The 13,753-nt window shown below is 42.7% G+C and overlaps 1 protein-coding gene across 6 annotated transcripts in view; it reads left to right on the forward strand.

Annotated features, from left to right (window-relative positions):
- Positions 1 to 7,102: 7,102 nt before the first annotated feature.
- The window catches only part of Zscan18 (zinc finger and SCAN domain containing 18), a 13,226-nt gene continuing 6,575 nt past the window's right edge, over positions 7,103 to 13,753 (forward strand). For 4 of the 6 annotated variants that reach the window (XM_026786199.1, XM_026786202.1, XM_026786203.1 and 1 more), the window contains exons 1-2: positions 7,103 to 7,142; positions 12,532 to 13,743. In XM_026786199.1, the coding sequence (XP_026642000.1) occupies positions 12,631 to 13,743 (1,113 nt within the window). In that variant the 5' untranslated portion in view covers positions 7,103 to 7,142; positions 12,532 to 12,630. Of the gene's footprint in view, positions 7,143 to 7,542; positions 7,770 to 12,531; positions 13,744 to 13,753 lie in introns of all 6 variants that reach the window. The other 2 variants (XM_026786200.1, XM_026786201.1) reach the window with 2 other exon arrangements.

The raw sequence follows: 13,753 nt of genomic DNA on the forward strand, positions 1-13,753 counted from the left end.
ACTAGACTCCCTTCCTGGTTGTGCAGAGGGCTGACTGTGATCTGTAAGTTTTTTCCCCTTTAAATAAATACTACGCTATTAATCATAATTCCAAACTGCTGTGGCATTGTTTGTGACTTACGCCTTCACAAGACCAGATGGTTTCAGCTCAGAATTCTACAATATTTTCAAAGAAGAACTAATACCAATAGTCCTCAAATTGTTTGATACAATAGAAACAGAAAGAACTTTAACAATTTCTTTTTAAGAGGCCACAATTACCCTGATACCCAACCACTAAGAAAGAGAACTACAGACCAATCTCACCCATGAACATTGATCCAAAAATACTAAATAAAATACTGGCAAATCAAATCCAAGAACACATCAGAAAGTTCATTCATGATCAAGTCAGCTTCATCACAGAGATGCAGGGATGGTTCAGCACACAAAAACCTGTCAACATAATCCACCATATAAACAAACTGAAAAATAAAAACCACATGATCATCTCATTAGATGCCCAAAAATCTTTTGACAAAATACAACATCCCTTCATGATAAAGGTCTTGGAGAGAGCGGGGATATAAGAAACATACCTAAACATAATAAAGGCAGTATACAGCAAGCCAACAGCCAACATCAAACTAATTATAAAGAGACTTCCAGTCATCCCTGTGAAATCAGAAACAAGACAAGGCTGTCCACTCTCTCCATATCTAGTATATATATTTCTTGAGGTCCTAGCTAGAGCAAGAAGACACCAAAAGGAGATCAAGGGGATACAAATTGGAAAAGAAGAAGTCAAACTCTCACTATTAGCTGATGGTATGATAGTTTACATAAGCAACCCCAAAAATTCTACCAAGGAACTTCTACAACTCATAAATACCTTCAGTAATGTAGCAGGATACAAGATTAAGTAAAAAAAAAAATCAGTAGCCCTCCTGTACACGGATGATAAATGGGCTGAGAAAGAAATCAGAGAAATATCACCCTGAACAATAGCCACAAATAGCATAAAATATCTTGGAGTAACTCTAACCAAACAAGTGGAAGCCTTGTATGACAAGATCTTTAAATCTGTAAAGAAAGAAATTGAAGAAGACATCAGAAAGTGGAAAGGTCTCCCATGCTCTTGGGTAAGTAGAATTAACATAGTAAAAAATGGTAATCTTACTAAAAGCAATCTACAGATTCAATGCAATCCCCATCAAAATCCCAGCAAAATTCTTCACAGACCTCGAAAAAACAGTACTCAACTTCATATGGAAAAGCAAAAAACCCAGAATAGCCAAAACAATCCTGTGACATAAAAGAACTTCTGGAGTCACCACAGTCCCTGACTTCAAACTCTACTACAGGCTACAGTATTGAAAACAACCTGATATTGGCATAAGAACAGACAGGAAGACCAATGGGACCGAATTGAAGACCTGGATATTAATCCACACACTTCAAACACATCATTTTGACAAAGAAGCAAAAAAATATCAAATGGAAAAAAGAAAGCATATTTAACAAATGGTGCTGGCATAATTGGATATCAACATGTAGAAGAATGAAAATATATCCATATCTATCACCATGCACAAAACTCAAGTCCAAATGGATCAAAGACTCAACATAAAGCCAACCACACTGAAGCTCATAGAAGAGAAAGTGGGCAGTGCACTTGAATGCATTGGTACAGGGAAACACTTCCTAAATAGAACCCCAGCAGCACAGACAGTAAGAGAAACAATTAATAAATGGGACCTCCTGAAACTGAAAAGCTTCTGTAAAGCAAAGGACATGGTCAACAAGACCAAATGACAGCCTACAAAATGGGAAAAGAACTTCACCAACCCCACATCAGAGAGAGGTCTGATCTCCAAAATATTCAAAGAACTCAAGAAATTGGTCATCAAAAGAACAAATTATCCAATAAAAAATGTTGTAAAGAACTAAAACAGAGGACTCTCTACAGAGGAATCTAAAATGGCTGAAAGACACTTAAGGAAATGTTCAACATTCTTAATCATCAGAGAAATGCAAATCAAAGCAACTCTGAGATTCCATCTTACACCTGTAAGAATGGCCAAAATAAAAAACACTGGTGACAACTTATGCTTGAGAGGTTGTGGGGAAAAGGGAACAATTCTGCATTGCTGGTGGGAATGCAAGCTGGTACAACTCCTTTGGATATCAGTGTGGCGATTTCTCAGAAAATTAGGAAACAACCTTCCTCAAGAACCAGACATACCACTTTTTGGTATATATCCAAAGGATGCTTAATCGTGCCACAAGGACATGTGCTCAACTATGTTCATAGCAGCATTGTTTGTCATAGCCAGAACCTGGAAACAATCTAAGTGCCCCTTGAATGAAGGATGGATAAGGAAAATGTGGTACATTTACACAATGGAGTACTACACAGCAGAAAAAATAATGACATCTTGAATTTTGCAGGCAAATAGATGGAGCTAGAAAACATCATACTGACTGAGGTAACCCAGACTCAGAAAGTCAATTATCATATGTACTCACTCATAGGTGGTTTTTGAACATAAAGCAAATAAAACCTGCCTACAAATCACAATCCCAAAGCACCTAGACAACAATGAGGATCCTAAAAAAAGACATACATGGATCTAATCTACATGGGAAGTAGAAAAAGGCAAGATCTCCTGAGTAAATTGGGAACATGGGGACCTTGGGACAGGGTTGGGGGGGGGGAGACATGGAGGGGAGCAGAGAAAAATGTAGAGCACAATAAAAATAGATAAACAATATATTTATTTATGGACAATAAAAGTCCATAAAAGGATATATTCATGAATTACACATCTAATTTAAAATTTGTAAAGGCTCGGTAAGGACATAAAAAGCATTATAATGGGAGAAAGGATTTACACAGTGTACCTGACAGTTTATAGGTAAAAAGATAAAAAGGTCTCTTGAAATTCAACATTTATTTAAAAACTAGAAAATTGGTGAGACAAATGAACAGATACTTAAGAGGATACATGGATGGCAAATAAACCTGAAAATATGCAGAACATTATTGGCCATTAGGGAAATGGAAAGAAACTAAACTTCAATCTTAACAGCATACCCATGACAGCTAAAGGACTGGTAACCAACAAATACTGGCCAGACTGTGGAAAAATGGGTTCATACAGACAGCAGTGCTGGCAGTGTAAAATGGCTCAGCTCGGAGAGAAAGGTACCGCAGTTTTCCATTGGTTTGTTTAGTTTTTAACATGAAGCACATGCTTCATGACACAGCAACTGCATCGTGGGCATCTATCTTCCTTCAAAAGTGAGAATGTTCACACAAAACCTGAACATAAGTTTTCATGGCATTTTTTAAATATCAAAAGTTTGGAAGGAAGCTTAAAGTCCCACTGGTGCATGTTTAATCTTGTAGATTATTGAATTCCAAATAATAACGAGGAACAAAGTATTTACACGTATTAATGGATCTCAAAGGAATTATGTACAGTGAAAAAGTATGTCGAAAGGCCATGCACTGTAGGGTTCAATGATATGAATCCGTAGGACAAATCTGCACTGAGGGACCACACCTCAGTGGTTGTAAGTGGTGGAAGGTGTGGTTGTTAAAACGGAGGAGTGAAATTGTTTTGATTGTTGTATGAGTTAAAATTCTCAGAATGAAACAAAAAAGTGTTTTTGTGTATGTAAACAAGGGATGAAACTTATTCAGTAATAAGCTGTTCGGTTACACATTTAAAAATCACTCCAGCCGGGCGATGGTGGCGCACGCCTTTAATCCCAGCACTCGGGAGGCAGAGGCAGGCGGATCTCTGTGAGTTCGAGACCAGCCTGGTCTACAGAGCTAGTTCCAGGACAGGCTCCAAAGCCACAGAGAAACCCTGTCTCAAAAAACCAAAAAAGAAAAAAAAATCACTCCAGACAGCTAAAATGGCTTTCAGAAGCTCTGCCATGGAAAGCAGCTTTCTTCTGCTCTCTTCAGGCGTCTAGGGCCAACTCTTTTGTCGCTCAATGTAGCGATTAGCAAGGATTTGACAAAAATTTAGTTTGCTTTCTGGAACTTTTCACCCAAACAGTACCTTCGCGCCAGTCTTTCCTTGCGTGAATCCCTTCCTCTTACAATGGGTTTTTAGCTCTGTCTGCCCATACTGGATCTGTGGACTTGTCTCTTGACTGTTCAGTATCTCGAGTCTCCAATTTGTGCTTGGGCTCTCATTTTTTTCTTTGGTCTCCTTTTCTCAGTTTCTCCGTGTCTCATCTCTGGATCAGTATTCTAGACTCGTCTCCACTGTCTTTGGGTCTTGTAGTGTCTGCGTGTTTGTTTCTTAAACCGGTATTTTCCGGTCCTTGTCTCCGCCTCTCAGGTTCTGGTGGTCCTAGGCTCGCTCTCTCTTTTTTTTTAGGTTTCGGTTTGTTTACTCCGTTGTCATGGCAATGGCATCAGAAGTGACGCAGGCGCACGTGGCAGCGAAGCTGAGCCAGCCTTCCCTCGGATTGACTGGCAAGGCTGTCAGAGCAGCTTCTCCCCGCCCAGGTCTGGCGAATGGCCCCGCAGCACGCTGGGGGTCTCGGTTTCCGGCGCTGCAGGCCGCGCACGCGTACTGCAGTGGGTCGCCATCGCCTCTCGGTGTTCGAGACTGCGGGAGTCCGCGGGGCAACGCTGCGCAGCAGGTGGGTCGGTCCGTCCGACGCTCTCCTACGTGGGGCTGTAGGCATTCAGCTGGTGTGGAGGGTCGCGCGCAGAGATGGTTCTGCCTTGCGTGGGCTGGGCCAGGAGCAGAGACCTTTTGGCCCAAAGGTGTTGTGCCCTGGAGGGGTTTGAAGCGCCAAGGCCCTTGCGTGGGGGTGTGACCTCGGGCTGTTGTGCTTGAATTTGTGGCCAGGAGGGTAGGACTGCTGGTTCGCACTCGTGGAGCTGTGAAGGCCTTGAGGCTTTTGGGCGGGGGTGTGGCACAGGAGCGCAGTAGGGGCCACAGCGCACAGCACACAGCGAGTGGGGCTGGCATCTTGTGTGGCGTGGGATGGGGCAGGATCGGGGGTGTGGTTCTGATGTGGCATTGGGAGTACCACTTGTGGGATTGTGGCTCGGAAATGCGGTATGCTTGTGGTGTGTCGGGAAGAGCTATCTGGGGGACACGTGGGATGGGCTAGGATCTTGGGGTGTGTTTTTTACGTGTGCGGCCGACAGAGGGCGCAGCGCCACTGTTCTTAGATATAGATTAGGGGACTGCAGCAGAGGAAGAGGAGGGCATTAGGAGAGAGTGGGTGGAGGTAGGTTCTGGCGGGGCTGGGAAGCCCACAAAGGGGGAAGATGAGTATGTATAAAGATCAGGGGAGGAGTTGGGAACCCCTATTTTTGTGCATCGGGCGCGAGGAGCATGTGAAAGTGGGGGAGGGTTCTGTGAGAGAGTCCACTAGATTGAGGGATGACAAGGGGCTTAAAGTGCGGGCATCTTCTCTGTTATGGGGGCAGAAGACATTTTCGGGCCTCTGTCCAGGGACCCCATTCATGGCAGAGGGCTGTCTCTTAGGTGCTGTCCTGACCTGGAGGCTTTGGGAAGGAATAGAAAACATTAGTTTTCCTAGTGCTACCTAAGAAGGGGCAGGACAAGGGTGCTTGAGGGTTGGCTCAGACACAGAACAATTCCAAGGTCACAGAAGTCCTTCCTACCCTGTGTCAAGAGTTTACTTGTTAGTGTTTTGTCCCCGTTTCCTTGCCTCTTCCTTCTTACTCCACCACTGCTTCCATGCCCAGTCCTCCACCCTCAGACCTGTCTCCCTTATGTTGGTTTGTATCTCAGCCAGCTTTTTGGAGGCCACAATGGATGTTCCACATTCTAGTAATGTCCTATGGAGGTTCTCTTTCCTGTTCTGGAGCCCTTGTTTCTCCTGATGTTTAGGTCTGTGAGTTTTTTTTTTTTTTTTTTTTTTAAAGCAGGCTGGTTTGTTTAGGACATTTGTTTGACTCTGTGTGATCTTATATGAAAATATAAATATATTTTATATTTATAATATATAAATAGAATATATTTTTGGCCGGGGCCACAGAAAGCAACTCTTTTAATAATGATCCTTTGTGTGTACCTTGGCATTCGTTTAAAGGTACGTTTGCACCTTTTGTATTTATATTAGTATGTATGACTACAGGGGAGACCTTGTGACTAGTTCCTGCTGTCCCCAGTAAGATTAGTGTTCATGATTATCATCAGATCCTAGTGGTTAGAAAAGATCGTATTTTTTTGACAAGGTCTGAGAAGGATTTGTTTTCAGCTAAGGCAAAAGCCTGCAATGTGAATTCCTTAGGTGTTTAAAACCAGCCTTGGGATTCCCCTAGCTCAGCCATCCACCCGTCCACTAGATTTCTTTTCTCAGCTTCAACATTTCATGCCCAGAATACAACCTTTGATACCTGCTTGACCCATTCTTCTGTCTCCTGAAGCCTGTGGGCTGGACTCCAGGACCCCAAGGCAGCCAGGTCATTCTGCATCATGGTATGCCACAATCTCTGTCTTATTTGTACCAGGAATATGACCTCATTCAGGCTATTTGGTCCCACTGGGTCTTCTGCCGAGTAAGTTCTTGTAGCAGTGTAACCAGGTCTAGGGTCAGGCAAGGCATGCTTAGGATTAAGTCTCTTGAGATTCCCCAAGATGGCCTCATCCTCCTGGTCCTGACTAGTAGGGCTACATTATGAAGGGGGCTGGCTGTCCATGTTAGGCTGTTGCTTCTTTTTTTTTTTAAATATTTATTTATTATGTATACAATATTCTGTCTGTGTGTATGCCTGCAGACCAGAAGAGGGCACCAGACTCCATTACAGATGGTTGTGAGCCACCATGTGGTTGCTGGGAATCGAACTCAGGACCTCTAGGAAGAGAGGCAATGCTCTTAACCTCTGAGCCATCTCTCCAGCCCCAGGCTGTTGCTTCTTGTTGTCATAAGAGTCTTCTTTTCAGGCAAGGGAAATGGGGACAGATGACTCTTGCTTATTCCCAGGTAAACAAGGTCCACCACTGATTAGGCTATATAGGCTTACTGTGCTTTTACTTGTTCCTTTCTGTTGCAGGTCCCCATACCTCTTCCGTGGTTGCAGCAGGACAGGTGGAGAGGAGACAGGTCTCACGCAGTTGACTGAGGGCTGCTGGGCCACCCTAAAAGAAGCAGAGGTAATGGTTATGTGGTGACCACAGTGGTGAAGCAGATGTGGGGAGGACCAATCAGAGGCTCCAGGCAGGGAGGACTTCATGAGGAATCTGGAACAAGAAGGATAGATCAGCTATGTTAATTTTCAGGTAGAGTCCTGAGCCCAGTTCTCACCTAGTATGTGAATGATTTTCTTGTCTACTGTTTAGGTTTGCTCTTTGTCTCTACCCTTAGAAGCTTAGAAGCTTCTGACAATCTGAAGATGAGTTTCCAGCAGGGCCTTGTAGGGTGAACCTTTGTGTGTGCACATCTTAGTAAGTTCACAGTAACTCTGTGGACACTTTCTGTGTAGGATAAATGTTCCTGATGTGGTGTAAAGAAAGCAAATTTATATGACCACATAACTCTTCATTTGCCACATAGAGTTCTGTGTTCAGAGCCTGGTGAAACAAAATGTGGATATGTTGTCTTACTGGAGCTGACATTACACCCCATATCAAAAGATGCTCCAGGAGAATCAAAGAAGATGGGTAAAGAAGAGTCTAGAGTGGAAGATGGCAGATCAACTTGGAGGCCAGCTGAAAGGAAGCTGTGTAGAAAGATGTCAGGGTGTGTGTAGGGCTCTGGCTGCCTTGCTGTACAGGACAGAGGTAAGTAGTCACCATCGAGAAAACCTCAAGAGCTTAGACTGTTATCCAAGGCCTTACATTTGAGACCCTTGTTGTAAGAGAATGGGTGAGAGAATGTTTCTAAGTTTGAGGTAGGGAAGGAAACCCAAAGATAAGCAGGTTTTGGAAACTGGAATTTTTTTTAAAGTAGTTGAATTTGATAAGAATCATTAGACAGTAAGTGGTTAAAACACAGGTTTTAAAAAGGCAGGATGAAATGACAAGAAAATGCAGATAGGGATGAATGATGGCAAGATGGAGTCAGGCAGAGCTCGTACCTGACTCCTATAAAGAAAGCAGGCAGTTTATTCACCCTCAGAGATAAAGAAGTCATAAGAAAATGCTAAGTTGTATTGGGTGGGAGTTGTGGTCTGAGTATTCTCAGTGTAGATAGATGCTGGGCAAAAAGGAATGGGTGCTGCCATTGTAGACGGTAGGGGTGAGGATGTCCCTGTAGCTGAGGTATTCTTTTTCTCCACTTATTCTTCAAATAGGTCCCAAACTTGATCCTGGATAGATGGGTATGATATTCCATATTGGCCATTAGGCATATATAACATGCCCTTCAACAAAGAAATTCATTTTATAAAAGGTATAGTGGGCAAAAACAAAAGTCAAGATACCTTTAGAGAATATATACTGATTTAGTTTAACAGTCTGTACAATGAAATGTCTCTTTGTACTTAGTTCATTCACAATCAAAAAATTCAAACAAAACACAATAGTATACATAATCCAGACTCTGTGTATTTTCCATCTTTACATGGCTTATTTTTCTTACTCTATTACTTTTCTACAAGTTTATTTTGTCTGTTTAAAGACCTTGTTTTATCTTTTTTAAAAATAATTTACTTCTTTCATAACTCTCTATTCTTTTCTTCTTTCTCCCAAGCCTATATTTATCCAACACTGTGACCCATTTAGAGGTCTTTTCCATCTGGATTTGTCTTTAATGCATATCTGTAATTATTTTCTGACCAATCACACTTTTTTTTTGTTATTTTATTGATATTTATTGAGCTCTACATTTTTCTCTGCTCCTGTTCCTGCCTCTCCCCTCCCCACTTCAATCCTCCCCCAAGGTCCCCAAGCTCTCAATTTACTCAGGAGATCTTGTCTTTTTCTACTTTCTATTTCCCATGTAGATTAGATCTATGTAAGTCTCTCCTAGTGTCCTCATTGTTATCTAGGTTCTCTGGGATTGTGGTTTATAGGCTGGCTTTCTTTGCTTTATGTTTAAAAGCTACCTATGAGTGAGTACATGTGGTAATTGTCTTTCTGTGTCTGGGTTACCTCACTCAAAATGATGTTTTCTAGCTCCATCCATTTTTCAAAAAATTCAAGCTGTCATTATTTTTTTCTGCTGTGTAGTATTCCACTGTGTACATGTACCACATTTTTCTTATTCATTCTTCATTCGAGGGGCATTTAGGTTGTTTTCAGGTTCTGGCTATATGACAAACAAAGCTGCTATGAACACTGAGCATCCTTTGGATATATACCCAATAGTAGTATTACTGGATCTTGAGGAAGGTGGTTTCCTAATTTTCTGAGAAATTGCCCACACTGACATTCAAAGGGGTTGTACCAGCTTGCATTCCCACCAGCAATGCAGAAGTGTTCCCTTTTCTCCACAACCTCTCCAGCATAAGTTGTCATCAGTGTTTTTGATCTTGTTCATTCTTACAGGTGTAAGATGGAATCTCAGAGTTTTGATTTGCATTTCTCTGATGACTAAGGATGTTGAACATTTCCTTAAGTGTCTTTCAGCCATTTTAGATTCCTCTGTTGAGAGTTCTCTGTTTAAGTCTGTACTCCATTTTTTTTTTTTAAATTGGATTATGTGATCTTTTGGTGTCCAATTTCTTGAGTTCTTTGAATATTTTGGAGATCAGACCTCTCTCTGATGTGGGGTTAGTGAAGATCTTTTCCCATTCTGTAGGCTGTCGTTTTGTCTCCTTGATCATGTCCTTTGCTTTACAGAAGCATTTCAGTTTCAGGAGGTCCCATTTATTAATTGTTTCTCTTAGTGTCTGTGCTGCTGGGGTTCTGTATAGGAAGTGGTATCATGTGCCAATGTGTTCAAGTGTACTTCCCATTTTCTCTTCTATAAGGTTCAGTGTGGTTGGCTTTATGTTGAGGTCTTTGATCCAAAATTTGGACTTAAGTTTTGTGCATGGTGATAGATATGGGTCTGTTTTCATTCTTCTACATGTTGATAACCAGTTATCCCAGCACCATTTGTTAAATATGCTTTCTTTTTTTCATTTGATATTTTTTGCTTCTTTATCAAAGATCAGGTGTACGAAGATGTGTGGATTGATATCTAGGTCTTCTATTCAGTTCCATTGGTCCTCCTGTCTGATCTTACGCTAATACCAGGCTGTTTTCAGTACTGTATCTCTATAGCAGAGTTTGAAGTCAGGGATTTTGATGCCTCCAGAAGTTCTTTTATTGTATAGGATTGTTTTGGCTATCCTGAATTTTTTGCTTTTCCATATGAAGTTGAGTACTGTTCTTTCGAGGTCTGTGAAGAATTTTGCTGGGATTTTGATGGGGATTGCATTGAATCTGTCAGAAGCACTTCTTAAAATGCTAAGCATTCTTACTAAGACTAAGGTTGCTTTGCCTTTGGCTCCACCCAGTCCAACATGGTGGGGCGGACGTCTGTTGAGTGCAAGCCATGCTCATAGCCCCAGATTTTAGGCACGCAGCTGGTCTGTGCTGCCATTAAGCAATTTGTAACATGCTGTTCAGAAACCCCAATTAAATGCTTGGCCTCCTGAAAGAGCTAGAGTTCATACTGGCAGCATGGCCCAGGAAGCTGCCTTCTCGAAACTGGGTAGGCTGCTGCTGAATCATAAAGACCTCTCTTAAAGGAATCATGTCTCTGCTTGCTTCTAGCAAGCAGAGCCCACCCAAGAAAATGCTGTTTTAGCCATGTTTAACTTTTGTGTCTAGGATTACTTCCCCAAGCTCTCTCAGGTTTTATGTGGATGCAGTTGTCCATGTTGTCCATTTTGTTGACAGGTTTCTGTCATGCCTGGCCCACAGCTATTCTATCCCAACAAAACACTCAGAGGTCTACATTAATCATAAACTGGTTGGCCTATTTGCTCAGGCTTCTTATTAACTCTCAAAACTTATATTAGCCAATTATTCTTGTCTGTGTTAGCCATGTGGCTTGGTACCTTTTGTCAGTGAGGCATTCTCATCTTGCTTCCTCTGTGTCTGGATGACAAATGCAATCTGACTCTTTCCTCTTCCCAGAATTCTCCTGTTCTCATCACCCCTCCTATACTTTCTGCCTGACTACTGGTCAATCAGTGTTTTATTAAAAACCATACAAGAGACAGGGTACAAGACCATTGTCCCACAGCACATATTGGCCATTAGGCATATGTAACATGCCCTTCAACAAAGAAATTTATTGTATAAAAAGTGTAGTGAGCAAAAACAGAAGCCAAAACTGCTGGGCCCATAGTAACCTGCCTATAAAGAACCCTATTCTCCTAGGGCTCAGATTTAATGCGGGAACAAGCAGTATGCAGATATAAAGCAGTAGGAAATAGTGTGCTCAAGATGTGTATGAGAGGGCATGCAGGGAGTCTGGACCTTGAGGAACCACTTCAGAGTTCAGTCCTGTAAGAAGTGAAAATGGTACTTCTACGGTAAATTGGATTAGGTAGGGAGATAGTGGTCATGTTGTTGATGGTGTTAGCTAGGGTCATGAACAGATTTTATTTTGAATCCCTCAAAATTGTTTTTAGAAGAGAAAACGCTTTCATTGTGTAGTTTTGCCAAGGATATTGCTAGTACTGGGTTTGGGTTTTACTCCTTTTTTAGGTTTATGAAAGCCAATGTTTTGCCTTCTTGTATGTGACACATGCATGCCTGGCGCCCTCAGAGGTCATAAGAGGGCATCAGATGCCCTGGACCTATGATTACAGATGGTTGTGATCTACCATGTAGGTGCTGGGAATCCAGTCTGGGTACTCTGTAAGAGCACAAATGCTCTTAACTACTGAGCCATCTCCCCAGCCCTGAGTTTTGGTTGTTTCAGTGGGAACAACAATGCTGCACCTAGATCCTTCTTGTTTTGGAGATCTAAAGTCTCAATAATACATACTTAGATGTTAACCTGACATAGTATTTTGGGATAAATCCGGTCTGTTGTGATGTGGCCTACATAAACACAGTATACTTAGTAAGAATAAATTTACTGATATTGTATGGCATATTCATCTAGGTTTATAAATGAAATTTTCCTGAAAAATTTCATATTCACCTTATTTAAGATTTTTTAAAAAAAAATCCTTTGGCTGGAGAGATGGCTTAGGGGTTAAGAGCACTTCCAGAGGTCCTGAGTTCAATTCCCAGCAACCACATGGTGGCTCACAACCATCTGTAATGAGATCTGGTGCCCTCTTCTGGCCTGCAGGCATACATGCAGATAGAATACTGTATACATAATAAATAAATAAATCTTAAAAAAATCCTGTTATTACCATCTTATACAAAGTTGGTCTTCCTGATTCTTTATTTTTATCTATATAAGTAAAAAGCTGGAATTCTACTTACAGTAGTGAGCAGACTGCTTAGAATAACTGCATGAGACTTAGGTATTGTGGGTACATGGTTGTACTCAAGACACGGTCCCTCATTCTCCTTTGCCTGAGTGTGTCATGGCTGAGGTCTCACTATGTGGACATTTGTTTTGTTGATGTCCTCTGCTTTTCCTCAGGTCCTGGTATTGCTGACCTTTCTTGGGTCCTTGTTATCCTAACCATCTCTGCTGAGTTCTTGGCTAGACACAGTTGCATTTTTGTGGAGGCCTGGGAAGATGTTGCCTTTGGAGAGGGCACTGGCCTCCCCAAGAAGCTCCCCACCCCACCCAGAACCACCTACTGTGCGGCCGGAAGTTAGATCCCAACAGATAGTGCCCAGTCAGCAGGAGGAACCCAACCAGGGGGAAGTAGTCATTAAGCAACAAGAACCTAGCCAGCAGGAGGAACCCAGGAGGCAGGATGAACCCATCCAGGAAGAAGAACCCATCCAGGTGCTGGAACCTAGTCAGAGAGATGAGCCCAACCAGGGAGAAGAATCCAGTCAGCAGGATAATCCTCTCAATCAGAGGGAAGAACTCAGTGAACAACAAGAACCCAGCCAGCGGGATGATCCTAGTCAGGAGGAAGAACCTAGCCAGTGGGAAGAACCTGGCCAGAAGGATGTACCTATGCAACAAGAAGAACCTATGCAGCAGGATGAGCCTCACCAGTGGGAAGAACCCATGCAGCAGGAGGAGCCCATGCAGCAGGAGGAGCCCATGCAGCAGGACAAAACCATCCAACAAGAGCCAGTTGAGCAGGATAAGTCCACCCCACAGGAAGAACTCATCCAGCAGGAGGAACTCATCCAGCAGGAGGAATTTCTTCAGCAGGAGGAACCTATCCAACAGGAAGCCTTCATTCAGTACGAAGAATCCATTCAAGATGCTTCCATCCAACAGGAACTCATCCACCAGGAGGAGTCCACTCAGCAGGATAAGTCCATCCAAAAGGAAGAATTCATTCAGCTAGAGAAGCCTATCCAGCAGGTAGGGTTCAGCAAACAGGAGGAACCCAGCCAACAGAAAGAGCCTAGCCAGAAGGATCAACCCAACCAACAGGAAGAACCCAGCCAGCAGGAAGAACCCAGCCAACAGGAAGAACTCAGCCAACAGGAAGAACCTAACCAGCCGGAAGAACCCAGGCAACAGGAAGAACCCAGCCAACAGGAAGAACCTAACCAGCCGGAAGAACCCAGGCAACAGGAAGAACCCAGCCAACAGGAAGAACCTAACCAGCCGGAAGAACCCAGCCAGCAGGAAGAACCCAGCCAGCAGGAAGAACCCAGCCAACAGGAAGAACTTAACCAGCTGGAAGAACCCAGGCAACAGGAAGAACTCAGCCAACAGGAAGAACCTA

Source organism: Microtus ochrogaster, linkage group LG4 (genome assembly GCF_000317375.1).
Source record: "Microtus ochrogaster isolate Prairie Vole_2 linkage group LG4, MicOch1.0, whole genome shotgun sequence".
Lineage (NCBI taxonomy): Eukaryota > Metazoa > Chordata > Mammalia > Rodentia > Cricetidae > Microtus > Microtus ochrogaster.